Source organism: Hippopotamus amphibius, chromosome 5 (assembly GCF_030028045.1).
Source record: "Hippopotamus amphibius kiboko isolate mHipAmp2 chromosome 5, mHipAmp2.hap2, whole genome shotgun sequence".
NCBI lineage: Eukaryota > Metazoa > Chordata > Mammalia > Artiodactyla > Hippopotamidae > Hippopotamus > Hippopotamus amphibius.
In genome coordinates, this window is record NC_080190.1 from 141,135,138 (window position 1) to 141,151,235 (window position 16,098).

Sequence of the window (16,098 nt, forward strand, 5' to 3'; positions counted from 1 at the left end):
GTATCTTGTAGTTTAGCAAAAATGTTCCAGTAATTCAGAAGTTTTGGGGGAAAATGATCCATGTGGTTTCATTACTTTTTAGAGTGTTGTACATTACCAGATCATAATTACTCTTAATTCTGAGCTGTTGTAAATTCTTTTTGAAATAAGTAAAATAGAATTTCATTTAAATAGGACTATAAAACTATTTCTAACATATTAATTTTGAGTAATTTTTGCAATCATTATTCATTAACATGAGGAATCAAAAATAAATAGTGCAATATTATCCATGTAGATAGTCTATCACATTATTAAACAATAGGTTCTTAATTTCTGTTTTATCCTAATATGCTAAAAGATTTTCAATAATAGAATGCGTGTGAAGGCATTGTATGTACCGTTTAGGAGGTAAGAATACTTTAGACCTCTTACAGCAAATTTTCATGAACAGCATTTTATAGAGTCAATCAATAATACTGTTGATTAAAAAACCTAGAAGAGAATTTCATTTGAGACAGTAAGTAAAATTTAGGTATTCTGAGTGGTGCATTAACCTTTCTTGTCAGTAAGAATCAACACACTGGACCTTAATAGTATTTCATGGAATGTACTCCTTGTCATAGGATTTGGAACCAAATGGCATTGGGTTTGATTTTAGGCTTTTTGCCACTTGCTAGCTGTGTATCTTTAGGAAAACTAACCTCTTCAACACATGATTTTCTTATCTATAAAATTAAATATTAGTACCAACTTTATAGAGTTGTTGGGTAGATTAAGTGACACAGTGCCTCCAGTTGCATGGTACTCAAAAAAGGTGCCTTGCTCTCAACATTTTAAAGGTGTCTTTTGGCTTACAAATAATTTACATTCTAATGTGCTTATCAGTTAAGCAGAGAAAAGAGACATCAGTCAATTCAGGTGTTTTTTAAAAAGGTTTTGTAGACAATGTAGGACATGAGTTGGATCTTGAAAAATGGGCATGTTTATTCAGGCAAGAACAAAAGCAGATACAGAAGCAGAATACACATGTCCATCAAAAAGACCCAGTACGAAGGATGAAGGACTTGGGGACATATTGGAAAGTTGTGAATGAGGATAATGGCTTTTACATTGGCTATATTGGGTGAAAAATGATGCTATTTGACATTAATTTATAGTACTTAGTTAAATGGTATAAGAAAAAGGTATCCTTTTCTTATAGGTAATATAAAAAGAACTGTATATAAAATTTTGATTGGATCTCTGCTTCTCTGCACATCTCACTTTATTTTTATTAGTCAAGTTGCTATTCTGTTTGAAAAAGAAAGTAGGTTCATTGCAAGTAATTCAGAAACTTGGATACAGGGATATTAACTAAAAATGGTTAATCATTATGTACATCTTTTATCTTCCTCTTCATCCCCCCTACTTTCTGTATCATTGTTTCTCTGGTACATCCTGGTAACTACTACAACTAGGAACACCATTTTTCTGGGGCAAACCATGTGACTTTAGTATTAGAAATCATTTCAAGAGCTTATTTGTTTACAGGAGTTAATTTACAATTAGAATAAGTCCAGAATACTAGATGCTATTTCTCTAACATGTCAGAGATATCTTACAGGGCACATTTTTATGTCCATCCTAGAAACCAAAATATATTGGTTGCATTTAATTCCGTAGAGTATACTTTTAGCATAATAAGAAAAAAAAAATTAACACTGGCAAAAGATATATTACTTCATCAACTTTTTTCTTCTGTGCATTCAGTTAATGCAATTTTATTCTAAAAAGAAAAATGCCCTATTATATGGATCACTGAAATACCTCACACACATGCTATTTCTCTACTCTTTATCAGGCAACCAGCTACCAGTGTTTTTGGTCCTTTCAGTTATCAACTATGAGAGAAATACATCTCTGAAAGTTTGAAAAGGTAGAGAAAGTAAATGAAAAAAGAATTTATCTAACAAAAATAATACAACTTTTTATTTATTGTATTTCAGGAATATATTTTAGCATATTTAAATCATAGTGTATTTTAGGAACTATAAAGTAGCAAAACAGTAACAATATCAAGGACAGAGTGGAAAGTCTGGCATTAGGTTGAGATTGTTGGAAACATAGCTTTCAAAATCTACAGCTTACTTAAGAATAAGATTTTTATCTTCTCCTTTTGCAGTCTTTTTTTGTGTATGTAGTAGTTCCTAAAAGAGATCATTCAGGCTAATGAAATATAATGGAAGGATAATTCACTGTAAATATAATTTTGTTTTTTCTTTTGAGATTATATTACATAGTAAGAATCAAAGTGTGTCAGAAAATTGGATCAGTAATCTTGTTCAGGTCTTTGAATTGTGATTTTTTTTCTCATGATTTGAGAATCTGTAACTTCACTTTTTTCTCTTTTTAAAATCTAGTCACTTTTTTAGTTTTCTATTTTATTCTTTTACAATGAATTACAGCTCTGTTCAATTTTTTAAAAAATTTCAAACAAATTGGATTAAATGCAATCTTTAATATAACCTACTTTAACTCATTATGTATATTCAAGACAGTATTTATTGTTTAGATTTTATAATGTCCATTACTTTGGGGAGAAAAGTAAGCATACTTTAATGAAGAAGTGTAATAAAATGTTTTTAAGTTGTACTAAGTGGATGCAGCAAAGGACTTCTGTATCTTAGGTAGATTTTAGGGGGCTTACTAAAACAGTATGGTTAATTTGTGTAATATTCATAGATGCATTTTCATACTTTTCATTCAGTCTCATGGGGGATCATGACCAGATTAGGTTAAGAGGTATAACATGTCTATAGAAAAATAAAGTCAGGGTTCTTCAGAGAAACAGAACTAGTAGGTTGAATAGAGAGATAGATAGATTTATTATGAGGAATTGGCTCACACATTACGGAGGCTGAAAAATTCTACCATCTGCTGTCTGCAAGCTGGAGACCCACGAAATGATGGTATAATTCAGTCCAAGTCCAAAGGTTTGAGAAGCAGAGGAGCCGATGGTATAAATCTCAAGGGACCAGAGAGTTATGAGATGTCTAGCTCAAATGTGAGACAGGAAAAAAGGGAAAAATTCCTCCTTCTTCCTACTTTTGTTCTATCCAGGCCCTCACCAGATTGCCTGATATCTACCCACATTGAAGAGGGTAATCTACTGATTCCACTGATTCAAATGAGAATCTCATCCTGAGACACCTTCACATACATACCCAGAAATAATGTTTAATGTGAGCACCTCTTGGCCAGTTAAGTTGACACATAAAATTAACTGTCACAAAAAGGGAAATAAAACAAACTGCTGTTTGATGAAGGTGATTCGTGTATAATGTTTTCTTTGGCATTATAGAGACAAAATTTATTATAAGGCTCCTCAAGGAAAATATTAGAAGTTGGATGATGATATATATGTTCTATGAATATGAAAATTTTAACAGGCTTTGAATTTTATACATTTTTGTTACTCTTAAGTAATTTTCAGAGACAGTCTATTCCTTTTTAATGCAATAAATTCCAGTGTCACTGCTGTTAGGTATTTTTTCTACTCTTCGTAAAGCCAGAAAAGTCTCTTTTTGTTACTGTTTTCCTTATTTGCTTATACTGCGTAGGTTTGTAATCTTTTGTTTACAGTTCTAGAATGTTTCTATGATTATGTGAACGATTGCCCTCTTTGGGCAGTAGGTTCACCATGAAAACAGCGTAATTCTGTTATGCTTTTTAATTCAATCCAAAATATATTTATTGAATGGGTCAGGCATTATGCACAAAGATTTAAAATAGGCTTTCTCCTGATCTAAATAAACAGATGATCCAATTGATTATACCAAGTAATTCATACCAACTAATTATATAATATACCAACTAGTTATAGAATGTAGAAGACCATGAGGCCTAAGCATAATAGTATTGGAAGAGATTGAAGAAAAAATTACTTGCTCGGAACTAGTTGGAAAGAGCTTCAAAGAGAAGTTGGACTTTAAAAAAGAGAAGAATTTTGAAAGGCAGTGAAGTGGAGACAGAGGGGGATGATGGACCTTCTTGGATGAGTGATGTGTGTGAACAGAGTCTGGGAGTCAGGAGAGTATGGGATTTATTTAGAGAATCTTAGGGAGTCTGTTGTACCTAGAGAAAACGTGTGGTATGGGAAAAGGGAAGTAACAGATGAAGACTGACTGTAGCTTAGAACTTAATTTGTGTACCGTTTTAAAGAATATGTACTTGTTTTTTGATATGGGAAGCCATTGAAGGATTTGGGGCAATGTACCTATGTGATTAAAAGCATAATTTGTAAATATATTTCCATAGATCAGGAGAGGGTTGGGTTCTGAAGGAAGGGAGACCTGATAGAAGGTTATTTCAGTGGACATGGTAAGCCTGATTTAAGGTAGTGGCAGAAGAAAAGGAAATAAATCTTAGTTATTTAGGCGTTAGATTGAGCAATGTTTATAAATCAATTGATGTGGAAAATAAGGAAAATGGAGGAGTTAAATTTTGAGATTTTAAAGCTTGGTTTATTAAGTAAATATTTAAATCCTTAGTTGAAAGTGGGATTACAAGAAAAGGAATAGCTGAGGTATTATATTAAATTCCAAAGGGGGATTAAAGAATTATATTTGAAACTAGAAGGGCCTTTAGAGATTATAGGGTTCTAGGTTCTAAAGAGGTACATGAAGGATTACTGTTGTAGGTAAGGATGAAGCAAAATGGGTAGGGTGCAGGCTTCTTACTCCCTCTGTAGCCAGCACCGTTTCCTAAATATTGGTTTTACATAAAATTTTGTTTGAAAAACAAGTGGTGTTCTGCTCAAAAACAAAGTTGGAAAACTACTGCTCCAGCCCCCTTATTTCACAAATGCAGCACCAGATGTCCAAATAGGCCAATATCTTGCTTGTCTCACAATTAACGTGTTTTTCTAAAATGCCTACGTGACATTCAAGCAGTCATGTGGAGATCCCAGGAAGCCAGTGGAAATGTGAAACCCAAAGACAAGTCAAGGCTAAACCAAAGTGAGAATTTACACTATAAAAACAAATAGAATTATCCAGAAAGAATGTGTTGGAGTATAAAGAAGGTCGAGGAAGAAATCTTGGGAAACTACTGTCCCTGAGGAATAAAAAGAAAGGGAATCAGTGAGTGAAATGGATAAAGAAGCAGTCAATAAGTGGGAGACCAGGCCAGTGTGTACATATTAAGAGCTTTAATTTTGGCTGAAGAAAGCCCTGAGTTTGAAACCCAGTTGCTACTTACTTTACTGCTGCCTCAGGCACGCACAGCCTAGTTTCTCCGTCTGTGGGAATACTAGACCCTATCTCAAAGAGGTGTTGTAAGTAAATGAGATATAGATGAAGCTTTAATGGACTACACGGCACACAGTTGTGTTAAATAAACAGTATTTTTTAAATTGAAGTATAGTTGATTTACAGTGTTGTGCCAATCTCTGTTGTACAGCAAAATGACTGTTATACACATATATACATTCTTTCTTAATATTTTTTCCATTATGGTTTATTGAATATTGTATATAGTTTCCTGTGCTGTACATCAGGACCTGTTGTTTATCCATTCTAAATGTAATAGTTTAAACAAACACTATATTTAATAGCTGGAGAGAATAGTGTTTCAAAACAGAGAGTGTCAAGAAATAGAGGTTGCAGATCAATGTCTAAAACCATAGATAAGTGATGATAAGAGGAAATTAAAGGATTTTTTAGAATTTCACAGATAATATTCACAGGATAGCTTCAAGATAATGGTAGAGGCAGAAGTCAAGTCACAGTAACCTTTAAGCATGAGAAGTGAGAAAGTTGTAGCAAGAACTGTAGATGTCTAAGATGTTCTGTGATGAAAAGAAAGTCAGAGGAAAGCAAGGTTAATAAAGTTTATTTTTAGGATTAAGTGCAGTTGTGGAAGGGAAGGCATGAGACAAAAATGAATGAAGCAGGGTCATGTGGGAAGTAGGATTTCAAGTAGAGGAATTTCTTCCTTTGTTGCAGAAGAAAAGGACAAGTGAAGATATAAATATATATGTACTCTATATTTAGGGGTGTTGAGAGAGATTAAGGTTGGTTTCCATTTTTTACTGAAACATAATGATCATCTGCCAAAATTAAGTGTTTTGACATGAAAAATTTTTTTAAATAGAAAAATTTTAAAGTAGTGCTATAGAGAGACTTACGGTAGTCATGAGGCATGAAGTGTAGCAGAGCCAATAGCATGTAATAAACTTATAATAAACATAGTGAATGGAAAGTGGATAGCATCTAAGAAATTTACAAAATAAAATTAATGTTCAAGTAAAGGAATTTGAATCAGTTTGTTCCTTACTAAATGGAATTTTATAAACTCTTTTAGTTACTTTTAATTAGTAATGATTGAAGAAGTAATTACCTTATAGAATCTCCTAAGTGTGATAAGTATTAGAAATTACCTCTTTTATTATTTCCTTCTTAAGCTTTCTGGTTATTTTATTATTTTTCTCTTCCTACCTTTCCTCCTAAAAAATGAAAAAACATCTGTATTGTATAACATTTTATAGATGGTGCTAAAGATGTTTGAGTGATAATTGATAAGATTTTATTTTGAAATATTATTTGTGTAAATCTCAATTTATTACATTTTCTTGTGTTTTGTTTTAGAATGTTTAGAATATTTTAAGCTTTAGCACTGCCATATTACAATGGACACTGGGAGGAAGGAGCAAGCTTTCCAGTAATAGTTTTCATTTGCTTTGCTTACTATCTGCTTATCTTTTTTGAATTTCACTTTTAAAAATTAAACTATACTTCTCATTTCTTTCCTGAGTCTTATTTATATTCTTGTTTCTGCCGTGCTTGCAGTCATTTTCTTACTCTACCTCGCTCCAGATACAGTCACACCATTGAACATCATCACAGGGATGGCAGGTATATTTTTCTTACAATTGAGTCTGTTTGTAGAATTGCATGTGCCTGTCTATTGATATGTGATAACTCACTTCTATTTTTTTATGTATACATATATGGTTATTGATGAAATATAGAAGTATTATCCTTATAAAATAGTAGAAAATAAAGCATATATAAAAAAACTTTAATTGTATTAGGATGTCAAAAATATAGCTTCCCCTAATGGGCTAGGATAATCTCTTTGATAATTCTAAAAATTTAATTCATCAGAAATTACATTTGACTTATTACTTAGAAAAGTAGAACAATATTATTGAACATTAATTGCCGTTGACATCTCACTTTCCTCTACAGCACTAGTTGATAATGAGATATTTAGACAGCACTAGTTGATTGATACGTATCTTAACAACCCACTTCCCCCACATCCCTCCACAGTCAGTCCTTGAAAGTGCTTAGGTTGAACTGAGGTTTATGACGCTGAACCCAGGTTTATGGTTATCTTGTCAAAGGTGGCTGTGATCTACTCATTGGTCATAGTAGGTGAACCTGGGTCCCTGTAGAATACTGGGTCTGAGGGGAAAATCCTTGTTCATTTCTACTTTACCACCATTCTCCTTGTATTGAAGGGAAATATAAATTACTTGGCGTTTAGCAGAAAGGAGGATTAGCTTCTAGTTAATCCTAGAAGGAAATCTAGCAGGGCAAGAAGGTTGGTAAAGCTTGCTGTTTCTAAAGGCTAAACGTAGCTTTAGGGATTTGAGCCAGTTCAGTGACAACATTTTGAGGCCCTGTAGGCAGAGAAAAGAATGGCAATGATAATATGATTGTGGGTTCAGCCGTATACATAAGGAATTATGTGCTGTACTTAGTTTGACTATGGTTTCAAAGTGATTTGGGTTATGTGTGACCACTTTTATCCTATTAGTTTAGTTAATTAAGAGTTGATAATGAAAGAGCTTAGAAAAAAATAATTGAAACTGATGGGTAAATTCCCAAGGATTGAATTCATTTGGACAAATGTGGAAGGAAACATGAGCAATAGCATCAATAATAATTCCTAATAATTCAAGTTTTGTGATGTCTTTCAGTAAATGTAATTGAAATTTAGTGCCTTCCAGTTTATTATGTGGTAGTGGTTATTGCTATATTTTGTTTTATTTTACATTTCTCAATCTCTTTTCTGTTATTTTGCTTCAGTACTAAATAATTTTGACTTTTTTGTTAATGTCTTTTGTTTTTATTATTGCTGTATATTACATTCAGACTATTTTTGGTTGCAATGATTATACATTTATCTTACAAAAATGTGAGCAAGTAGTTATGTAACTATCCTTATAATTGGGCAAGACCTTTCTTAAGGTGGGTGGTGTGAATGAAACATTGCTGATTATAGGCTTATTCTTCTTATGCTGGTATCTTTTTATTTAAATGTAAATTCAAATATGTACCACATTAGTTTTTTCTACTCTGTATTTTTCTTAGTTATCAATAAGTAGATTATCTGCTTCGCAGTATTTGTTCTTTCAATTAACCAACATAGATAGAACCAGTTCTTGATCAGCTCTGGTCAGTTATCAATTTCATATACTTAAATTCTCAACCTCAGCCTAGTTGGCCTATTTTGAAAGAGAGATTTCTGAATTGTCTTTTGTGCCATAATTTAGTTTATGGCCAGGAAACACAATATCATTGATACTTATATTAAAGTAAAACACAGTTAGGAAAATCAGTTTTAGAAAACAAGTTAATCAGTAAATGCTATAACATTTGCTGTCACTTAAATGATTCAAATTTGTGAATCTAGTGTACACCTACTCTGGAAAAACTGGATAGATTTTGTAAAAATGCAGTTCTTTAGTTGCTTTTAAAAATATTATCTTTTATTTTTATTAGTTTAATACATACAAAAGAATGTGTGCATGTTTCAAAGCACAGTAATAAAGTAAGCATTTATTAATCTACTACCCAAACCAAGAGGCAGAATATATGGTTGGTTAGATTCCTTGCATCTACCTATAGGCTGCTTGCCTATTGCATTCATATGCCTCTTCCACAGAGGAAGTAAATGCTGTACTGAATTTTCAGCTTAACATTTCCTTCCTTTGTTTTTTTAAAAGTGACTTTGATCATTTATTTCACTCTGCTAACTTTCTGAGTTACTCAGTCCCTCCAACTCCCACTTCAACCCACTATGAGATTCTGGGGATTGTTGAAAATATAAAAACTCATCTAGTCCCCTATCCCTTCTCCTTTATTTATTACCATAATGTCCCATGCTTCTTTTTTGACCCCTGTACCTTTGTACGTAATGCAACTGAACACAATAACCCATTTCCCTTACGTGTTGATATCATCTGTTGACATCTTGGTTTTGCTATTTTATGCACGAGGCTTTAGTCTTCCTCTTTATCACAGTTTCTGCCAGGAGCCAGAGTGTCGTTAACATTCACCTGAATGGTCTATTCAACACCCACTCACTTCCTTGACCATCTCAAATTGGAGGTGGTGAACTTTACCCCCAGTTCTACTTCAGTCAATCACTCCCATGGCCATGCTCTGAATATGATCATCACTTGAAATTGTTCTACCTTTGAAATCTTTAAAAAATTTTTTTTAAATTTTTTATATAACTTTTAAAGGTTACTTTCCATTTACAGTTATTACAAAATACTTCACTCTTGGACAAGAACTACACATGGTTCTTTTTTATTTTTTCATTGAGTTACTTTTAACTCACTGGTTTGTTCATCTCAAAAGAGAACTCCACTCTCTTTACCCATTTAGCTTTCCCAATTAGTCTCCACTTTTCTTTACTTACTTATGTATCCAGAGGTTGAATTCATTCTCAGAAATACCCTCGATTCCCTTGCTACATTGTTCTTCTTTTACTTATTTGACAAAGTCCAAATCTGGATCAATCTCTTTCTCTTGCAGAATGATTTTTGATCTAAATTACCCAAGTTCTCCCTAACTACCTACTTGAGAAAAAATAACTGAACGTTTAAAGGAAAAGTGACCTCTTTATTGAGGATTGTGAAAAGAATAAAAAGAAATTGTAATCAACTTTCTAAGAATCCAGTTTCCCAGTCTAGGTTTCAAGGTGGCATTTACTGTCATGGTCTGGGAATTCCCCTTCTGTGAATAAATATGTGTTAATAGTTCCAAGTAGACCATAGTCTGGCTGTATGAAATCTGGAATCTTCTGAGTGGAGTAAATGTAGTAAACGCAATGTGTCATTCCCAAAATGTGAAGAATCAGATTCTAATTGGTCTCTCTACTTCATGTTTGTAAAATGAAATAAGTGCTATCTCTTTGGAACAGATGAATAGAAGCATAAATAATGTTTGCTAAACTTTTATATTACTTCAGGAAACAAATATTTAACTAATATTAGAAATCAAAACTTTTTTTTCTTCTGGACAGGTTATGCTGACCAGTGCAAGATTATCTCTGATCACTGTGTATTTTAAAACACGTTCAACATTTGAACAAACATATTTAGAATGGATATTGTGTTACCTTTTATTGATTTCCCTTTAAGATATATCCTTTATTTCAATAAAGATATCTTTTTTGTTTTAAAATTTACCCCCATACCCTACTTTCCACCCTAGTATTTATCTTTCCTTAAAGCTATACATGGCATATTAAGGAATCACTGACATTGATGGTGGACAACTTGGCAACTTTTCCATAAAAATGTGATGGAGGAGATGACAACTAAGCTATATCTTAAAGGAAGAATTAGAATTATTTAGGTGGAGATAAGGTAGGATATTGGTGGAATTTTAAAGAAATGTATGAGCAAAGTTACTAAAGTAATAAACACCATGTTTTAGTGCTGTTGGAGTATTAGTCACAAGGCAGGGAATAGCAAGAAATGAATCTGGAATGATAGAGATGGTCCCAATTATGAATACCCCTATATGCTTTGTTAAGGAACTTAAGGAACCTAAGACTGTACATGATAGAGGTATTTTAAAAGTTTTAGTTTGGGGATGGCTATAATATATTTATTTGCTCTAGAATAATCATTCTAGAGACTATGTGGATGGTTGATTTGAGAGAAAAGGATAGGGAAAAGAAAAGAGATACCGAGGTATTTGCCTTGATCTATGACAGCAGAAACTCTTTGAGGGCCTGAACTAAGTAAGGTAGTGGATGGAGAGGTAGAAGATGAGAGTTAGTCAATTAAAATCAATAATACTTGGTAAATAATGGGATTTGGATGTTGAGGGGGAACCAAGAGTGAAGGAACACTTCTAGTCTTATAGCTTGGGTAACTGGGCGCATGTGGTACCTTAAAGATGGGGGGAATTGTTAGGAGAGGAATCAGTTTAGGTAAGAGACAAGTTCAGTTTTGGAATTATTGGGAGGGCTAAGGGGAAACCTCTAACAAGTAGTAAAATAAATAATTTTCAAGCTTAAAGATGTAGAACAATTTGGGAGTAAATTTACTACTATCAGAAAGTAGCCACAAAAATGAAAGTGAAATCAACCAGAAAGGCTACCCGTGAAATTAGGGCCAAGGAGTTTTCCTCTGCCATGGGAAACATTAACATTTAAGTGGTAGACAAAGGAAGAGAAGCTTCTGAAGGACATAGTGAAGGAAGAATGAGAAAAGAAAGAATAGAGCTAAAAAAAAAAATAGAGAGTTTTAAGAAGGAAGAAATAATGTCAACAGTAAAAAATAATAAATGAAAAATGCCCATTAGATTTGTCAAGGGAGAAGTCATTTGTAGCTTCCGCTAGGGTGATTTTGGAAGGGTGGTGAGGGAAAAAAGGCGGATTGCAGTGGCCTGAGGCATGACTGGGAGATAAGAAAATAAATACAAAAAAAGAGTGTGGAGGAGAAATATTGGATAGGGGCATGTGATATCAGAGTAGATGTCTTCCTTTTAGAATAAGAAATACATCCTTTATAGGCTTGGAGGAAAGGATCCTTTAGAAAAAGAAGATAGGTTGAAAACAAAAAAAGAGAGAATGACTGGAAAAAAGATCTTAGAGCAGTAGGTAGGGCTAACCACACAAAGGGGGTGTGTAAACATAAAGAAGCTCTTATTTACCATTGAGACAGGAGGAAAATAGATGAGAGTTGGAGCTAAGTAAGTTTTTAAAGGATGTTAAATTGAAGGTAATCACGTTTGATAACCTCAATTTTGTTTTTGCTGTAATTGAGATTACGTGGTAGTTTTTGAGACAAATTCCTGAAAATTCCCAGAGGTTGAATATGTTTGATTGAAAAATGAAAAAGTTTAAATAGTCATTGGGAAAAACTGTTGGGAACTGATTAAATATCAGTGAAAAGTTTTTTGATGATACCACCACAGCAAATGTTGGAAACCATGAATTTGCAGTGTGCCAACCTGTATAAATGTATGCTTTGCTTAAGCGATACCCAGTTGCCTAGATGTAGAAAAATCAGATTATAGCATTGAACCAATTTTAGGGTTTTGATGAATGTTTGGAAAATTTGGGTTAGAAGGGAATCTGAGTGTTGTTTTAGGAATGGTTTAGATGATCAATCATGGATGGGTAAGGAAGGAAGAAAAGCAAAGAGGGTGCTATATACTGGTAGGAATTGGTGGGATCAAGGAACAAAAAGTAGCAAATGGGGATTTAAGTAAAGTGGGATTGAGATTATAAAACACCTGACAAAATTAATGATTGTCATCAATTTGAGATATTAGAGGTTAATATTTCTGAGTTTAAGTAGTTTCATTGGATTCTAAAATCCACAGTATTTCCCCGGGAGGGAGTCCTGATGCAGGAAAAAAGTAAGGACTATTGAAATTTTGAAGATCTGAGAGTTTTGGTTCAAGATTATTGAACAGTTTTCTGCATGTGCATCGAAATCTCCTAGCATTACCATAGGAATTACGGTAAAGAAGATGGCTGACAACCAATTCCCCAAATCATCAATGACTGAGGGATAGTGATTGGAAGTTGGATAAATATTAGCCACCTGAATTAATAATGGATCTTACAGCCAAGGGGCGTGCTAATTAGAAATAAGGACATGTACATTACAGTGAGAGAGTAATGGCCAGAGTGTCTCTAAGGAGCCAGTCTCTCCTGAATCCATGGACTATGAAATGTGAAAGACTAAGCTTCTGCAGATGAGAGTTACACTGGAAGGAGAGTCTGCAAAGTTGAGCTAATTGTTATTTAAGGTAGGGATATGCAGAAACCATTCTGCAGAAAGGTTGACGACATAAGGAAATTAGTTAATGGATAAGGATTCTTGAAAATACAGCTAAGAGAATTAGAGAAGATTAAAATTGTACAGAAGAGAGTACAAGAAATGAAGAATTTAGAGAGAAGAAGATATCAGGGGGCATTTGGACTTGCCCTTCACTTGATACTAAGAATTATAGAGATAAGATGCTTAAATAGAAGTGATATACCTCAACTATCCTAAATTTATCCTAAGTTGTTTGGTGCCAGAACTGCGTAAGGTTCTGGGAAGGGTCTCATCTGGGGCTAAAGTAGTGCTAAGGGATGCCACGTGTTTGAAGAGAGACAGCGAATGGTCTTTTTTTAAGGTATTTGGGGCCATGACTAGGACCCTAATTAGAGAAAAGGTTCTGACAAAAACTATTGGCATCACAGGAGGATGAGATTCCTGTGTGGAATGTAGAATGTTCTCCTGTAGATGCCCTGTCTGAGAAGTATCAATAGTACTGAGAGCCCTTAGTGAACGGGATCAAATCCAAGTAATTCATACTTCCTCCCCTTTTTGCCTTAATTTCTTTGCATTGTTACCAGCCTTCTCCTTTCCTCTTAGAAGCATTTTCTTCTCCATCATAAGTAATCTTCTATTTGTGCTTATGACTGTAACCTTTCTTAATTTCCCTGGAATTTTCCTCCATTAATTATTTCTGGTTTCTCTTACATTCTCTCTTACTTTACTAATTTTGTTTTTCCTCAAATTGTTGTCAAGGAGACTGTTGAAATCTCCTTAATAATACCTTCTTTCTATTCTGCCACACCTTCAAGCTCCCTTGAGAATGATCAACTTCTCTCTCTTACTTAGATGTATTTCTTGATTATGTATTTTTGCATATGCTTTCTCCACTCCATCAGCATCTAAGCTTTAACCCTCTACAGTCTGACCTCTGCTTCCAGCACTTAATTTTAAATGATTTTCTCCATGGCTCTTATTTGCTGAATCTTTTTACACATATTTATCCTTGTTATGTCCTTGCATCTGCCATTGTTAATCACTTCTCTTTTTAGGCTCTCTAATGCAGTAACTCCTAATTATCGTTCTACCCCTTGATTGCTCTTCTGTTTCCTTCACTTCTTTCCTGCTTCTCATGTCCCCAACTTCTTGACCATATGTTATGCTATATTCTTTCATCTCTATGACTTTGACCAAAACTGGCACAATATGTATGCAGTAAATTGTATTGAAAAAAATGAATGAGTCAATGAATAGTGAAATATTAATATAATATAGTGACTTCTCAAACTATCTGATTTCTCTGTCTGATTGACCTTTATACAAGAATATTCTTGCAGCACTTCACAAATTTAAGTTCAAACCTGAAGTTACTCTCATTCTTCACAATTCTTCTATTTCTGTTAATAGATCATCATTTCATTTTGGAGGCTGGGAATTTCAGTCTCTTTCTTTGGTTTATTCATTTCTTTAATTTAATTCATATGGTAATTTGCCAGACATTATATAGAGAAAAAAAACAACCCATGCCTAGTCAAAGAAGTTAACAGGCTTTAGAACCAAGAAAGCACAATTCAAATTCCAGCTCAAAAAATATCTAGTTGTGTGACTTTGATCAAGTTTCTATGAGCCTTAGTTTGCTTATTTCTAAAATGAGAGAGATTGGATTATATAATTTCTGAGACTCCTTGTAACCTAAAAATTCTATTTGTATAATTCTGTATATTGTGTATATTGTATGTTTTGTACATTGCGATTTGTTTGTCATCCATACCTTCTACTCTGTTTCCAAACTTTTACTACAAGTCAGCCTTTTCCTACCCTTATTCATTCCATACACTACTGCTGAAGTCATCTTCTTAATTCATTACCTAAAAAGTACCTTTATTCAGAACATTTTGATCACTTTCATTGAAAATTAAACCCTGTTTTAACCTCTTAACTAGATATTTAAGATCCCTATAAAGTGACTCCAAGCTAATTTTCTAACATTTTGCCACATTCTACTTTCTGTTATTTCTAGCATTTCCATTTGGCTCTTTTTTTCCCCTCCAACCAGATTTATAGACCATAACAAAATTCTCTATACACAGTAACCTAGACCTGTTGCTTCAAAACAAGATCCTTTCTTACTAATGTTTTGATAGGTCAGTCCATACAATGTCAAAAAGTGCTTACTCTAAAATTAATAGAAAAACTGTCCAATGCATATTAAATGAATGGCCTAACTATTGAAACTTTAATTAATAACTCTTTAAAATTATTAGCATAGGTAGACTATAGTCCCTATCACAGGCTGCTGGAGTACTGATAACAAGATGTCAGGAGGCCGGCTTGTGCAATGCCACTGTGACACCTTCGTGTTTGTGGATCATGGTGTTCCCATTGTCTGATTCTAGATGCACTGCAGGAATATCAGTGTGGTCAGAGGTTAGCTTAGCTGCTTGCTGGACTAGATGTCACCCGAGCCTGCTCATCTGACCAGGTCCATGGCATCTCAGGTTAAGTCCTTGTGAATCTGTGAACAGGAGTCCATCAGTGGATGGATTCTTCATTGTGTCCTCCAAGTGCTACTCAAAAGTCACCTCCATCCCACCCACTGTGTGCCAGGCCCAAGACCCACACTGAAGAAGCACATTGAGTCCTTTCTTCTTCACCGCAGGCCTACCATTTGACTCTTTCTTATGGTCTCCGTCTATCTGCTGATATTTCTTCAGCTTTTCACACAGGAGATGTTGTCCATCCTTTCTTAGTTTTTAACATGTCCATCATATAATATTTTAAATTCCCAGCCTGATACTCCCAACATCTGTGTCGTATCTGAGTCTGACTCTGTTGATTGCTTTGTTTCTTGACAGTGGGCCTTATTTTTTTTGCTTTTTGGTGTTTCTAGTGATTTTGACTGTTAAACATCATGTCATCATTAGTGACTGAGGCAGACAGTATTTATGCCTGAAAATGTGCACACCTCTTGTTCTGTGTATGTGTATTTAGGAGGGGATTAATCAGTCCTCTAACTACTACCTCTATGTGATTTGAACTGACATTATGTA

The 16,098-nt window shown here is 34.0% G+C and overlaps 1 protein-coding gene and 1 pseudogene across 37 annotated transcripts in view; one reads left to right on the plus strand and one right to left on the minus strand.

Moving 5' to 3' along the window:
• The window catches only part of RIMS2 (regulating synaptic membrane exocytosis 2), a 577,683-nt gene that overhangs the window by 361,202 nt on the left and 200,383 nt on the right, over window positions 1–16,098 (plus strand). For 15 of the 37 annotated variants that reach the window (XM_057735244.1, XM_057735246.1, XM_057735253.1 and 12 more), the window contains one exon: window positions 6,810–6,875. The exons of the other annotated variants lie outside the window; for them this stretch is intronic. In XM_057735244.1, coding sequence (XP_057591227.1) covers window positions 6,810–6,875 — 66 coding nt within the window. The remainder of the gene's footprint in view (window positions 1–6,809; window positions 6,876–16,098) is intronic. 37 annotated transcript variants of the gene reach the window in all.
• On the minus strand, window positions 15,367–15,636 carry LOC130853424 (ragulator complex protein LAMTOR5-like; annotated as a pseudogene).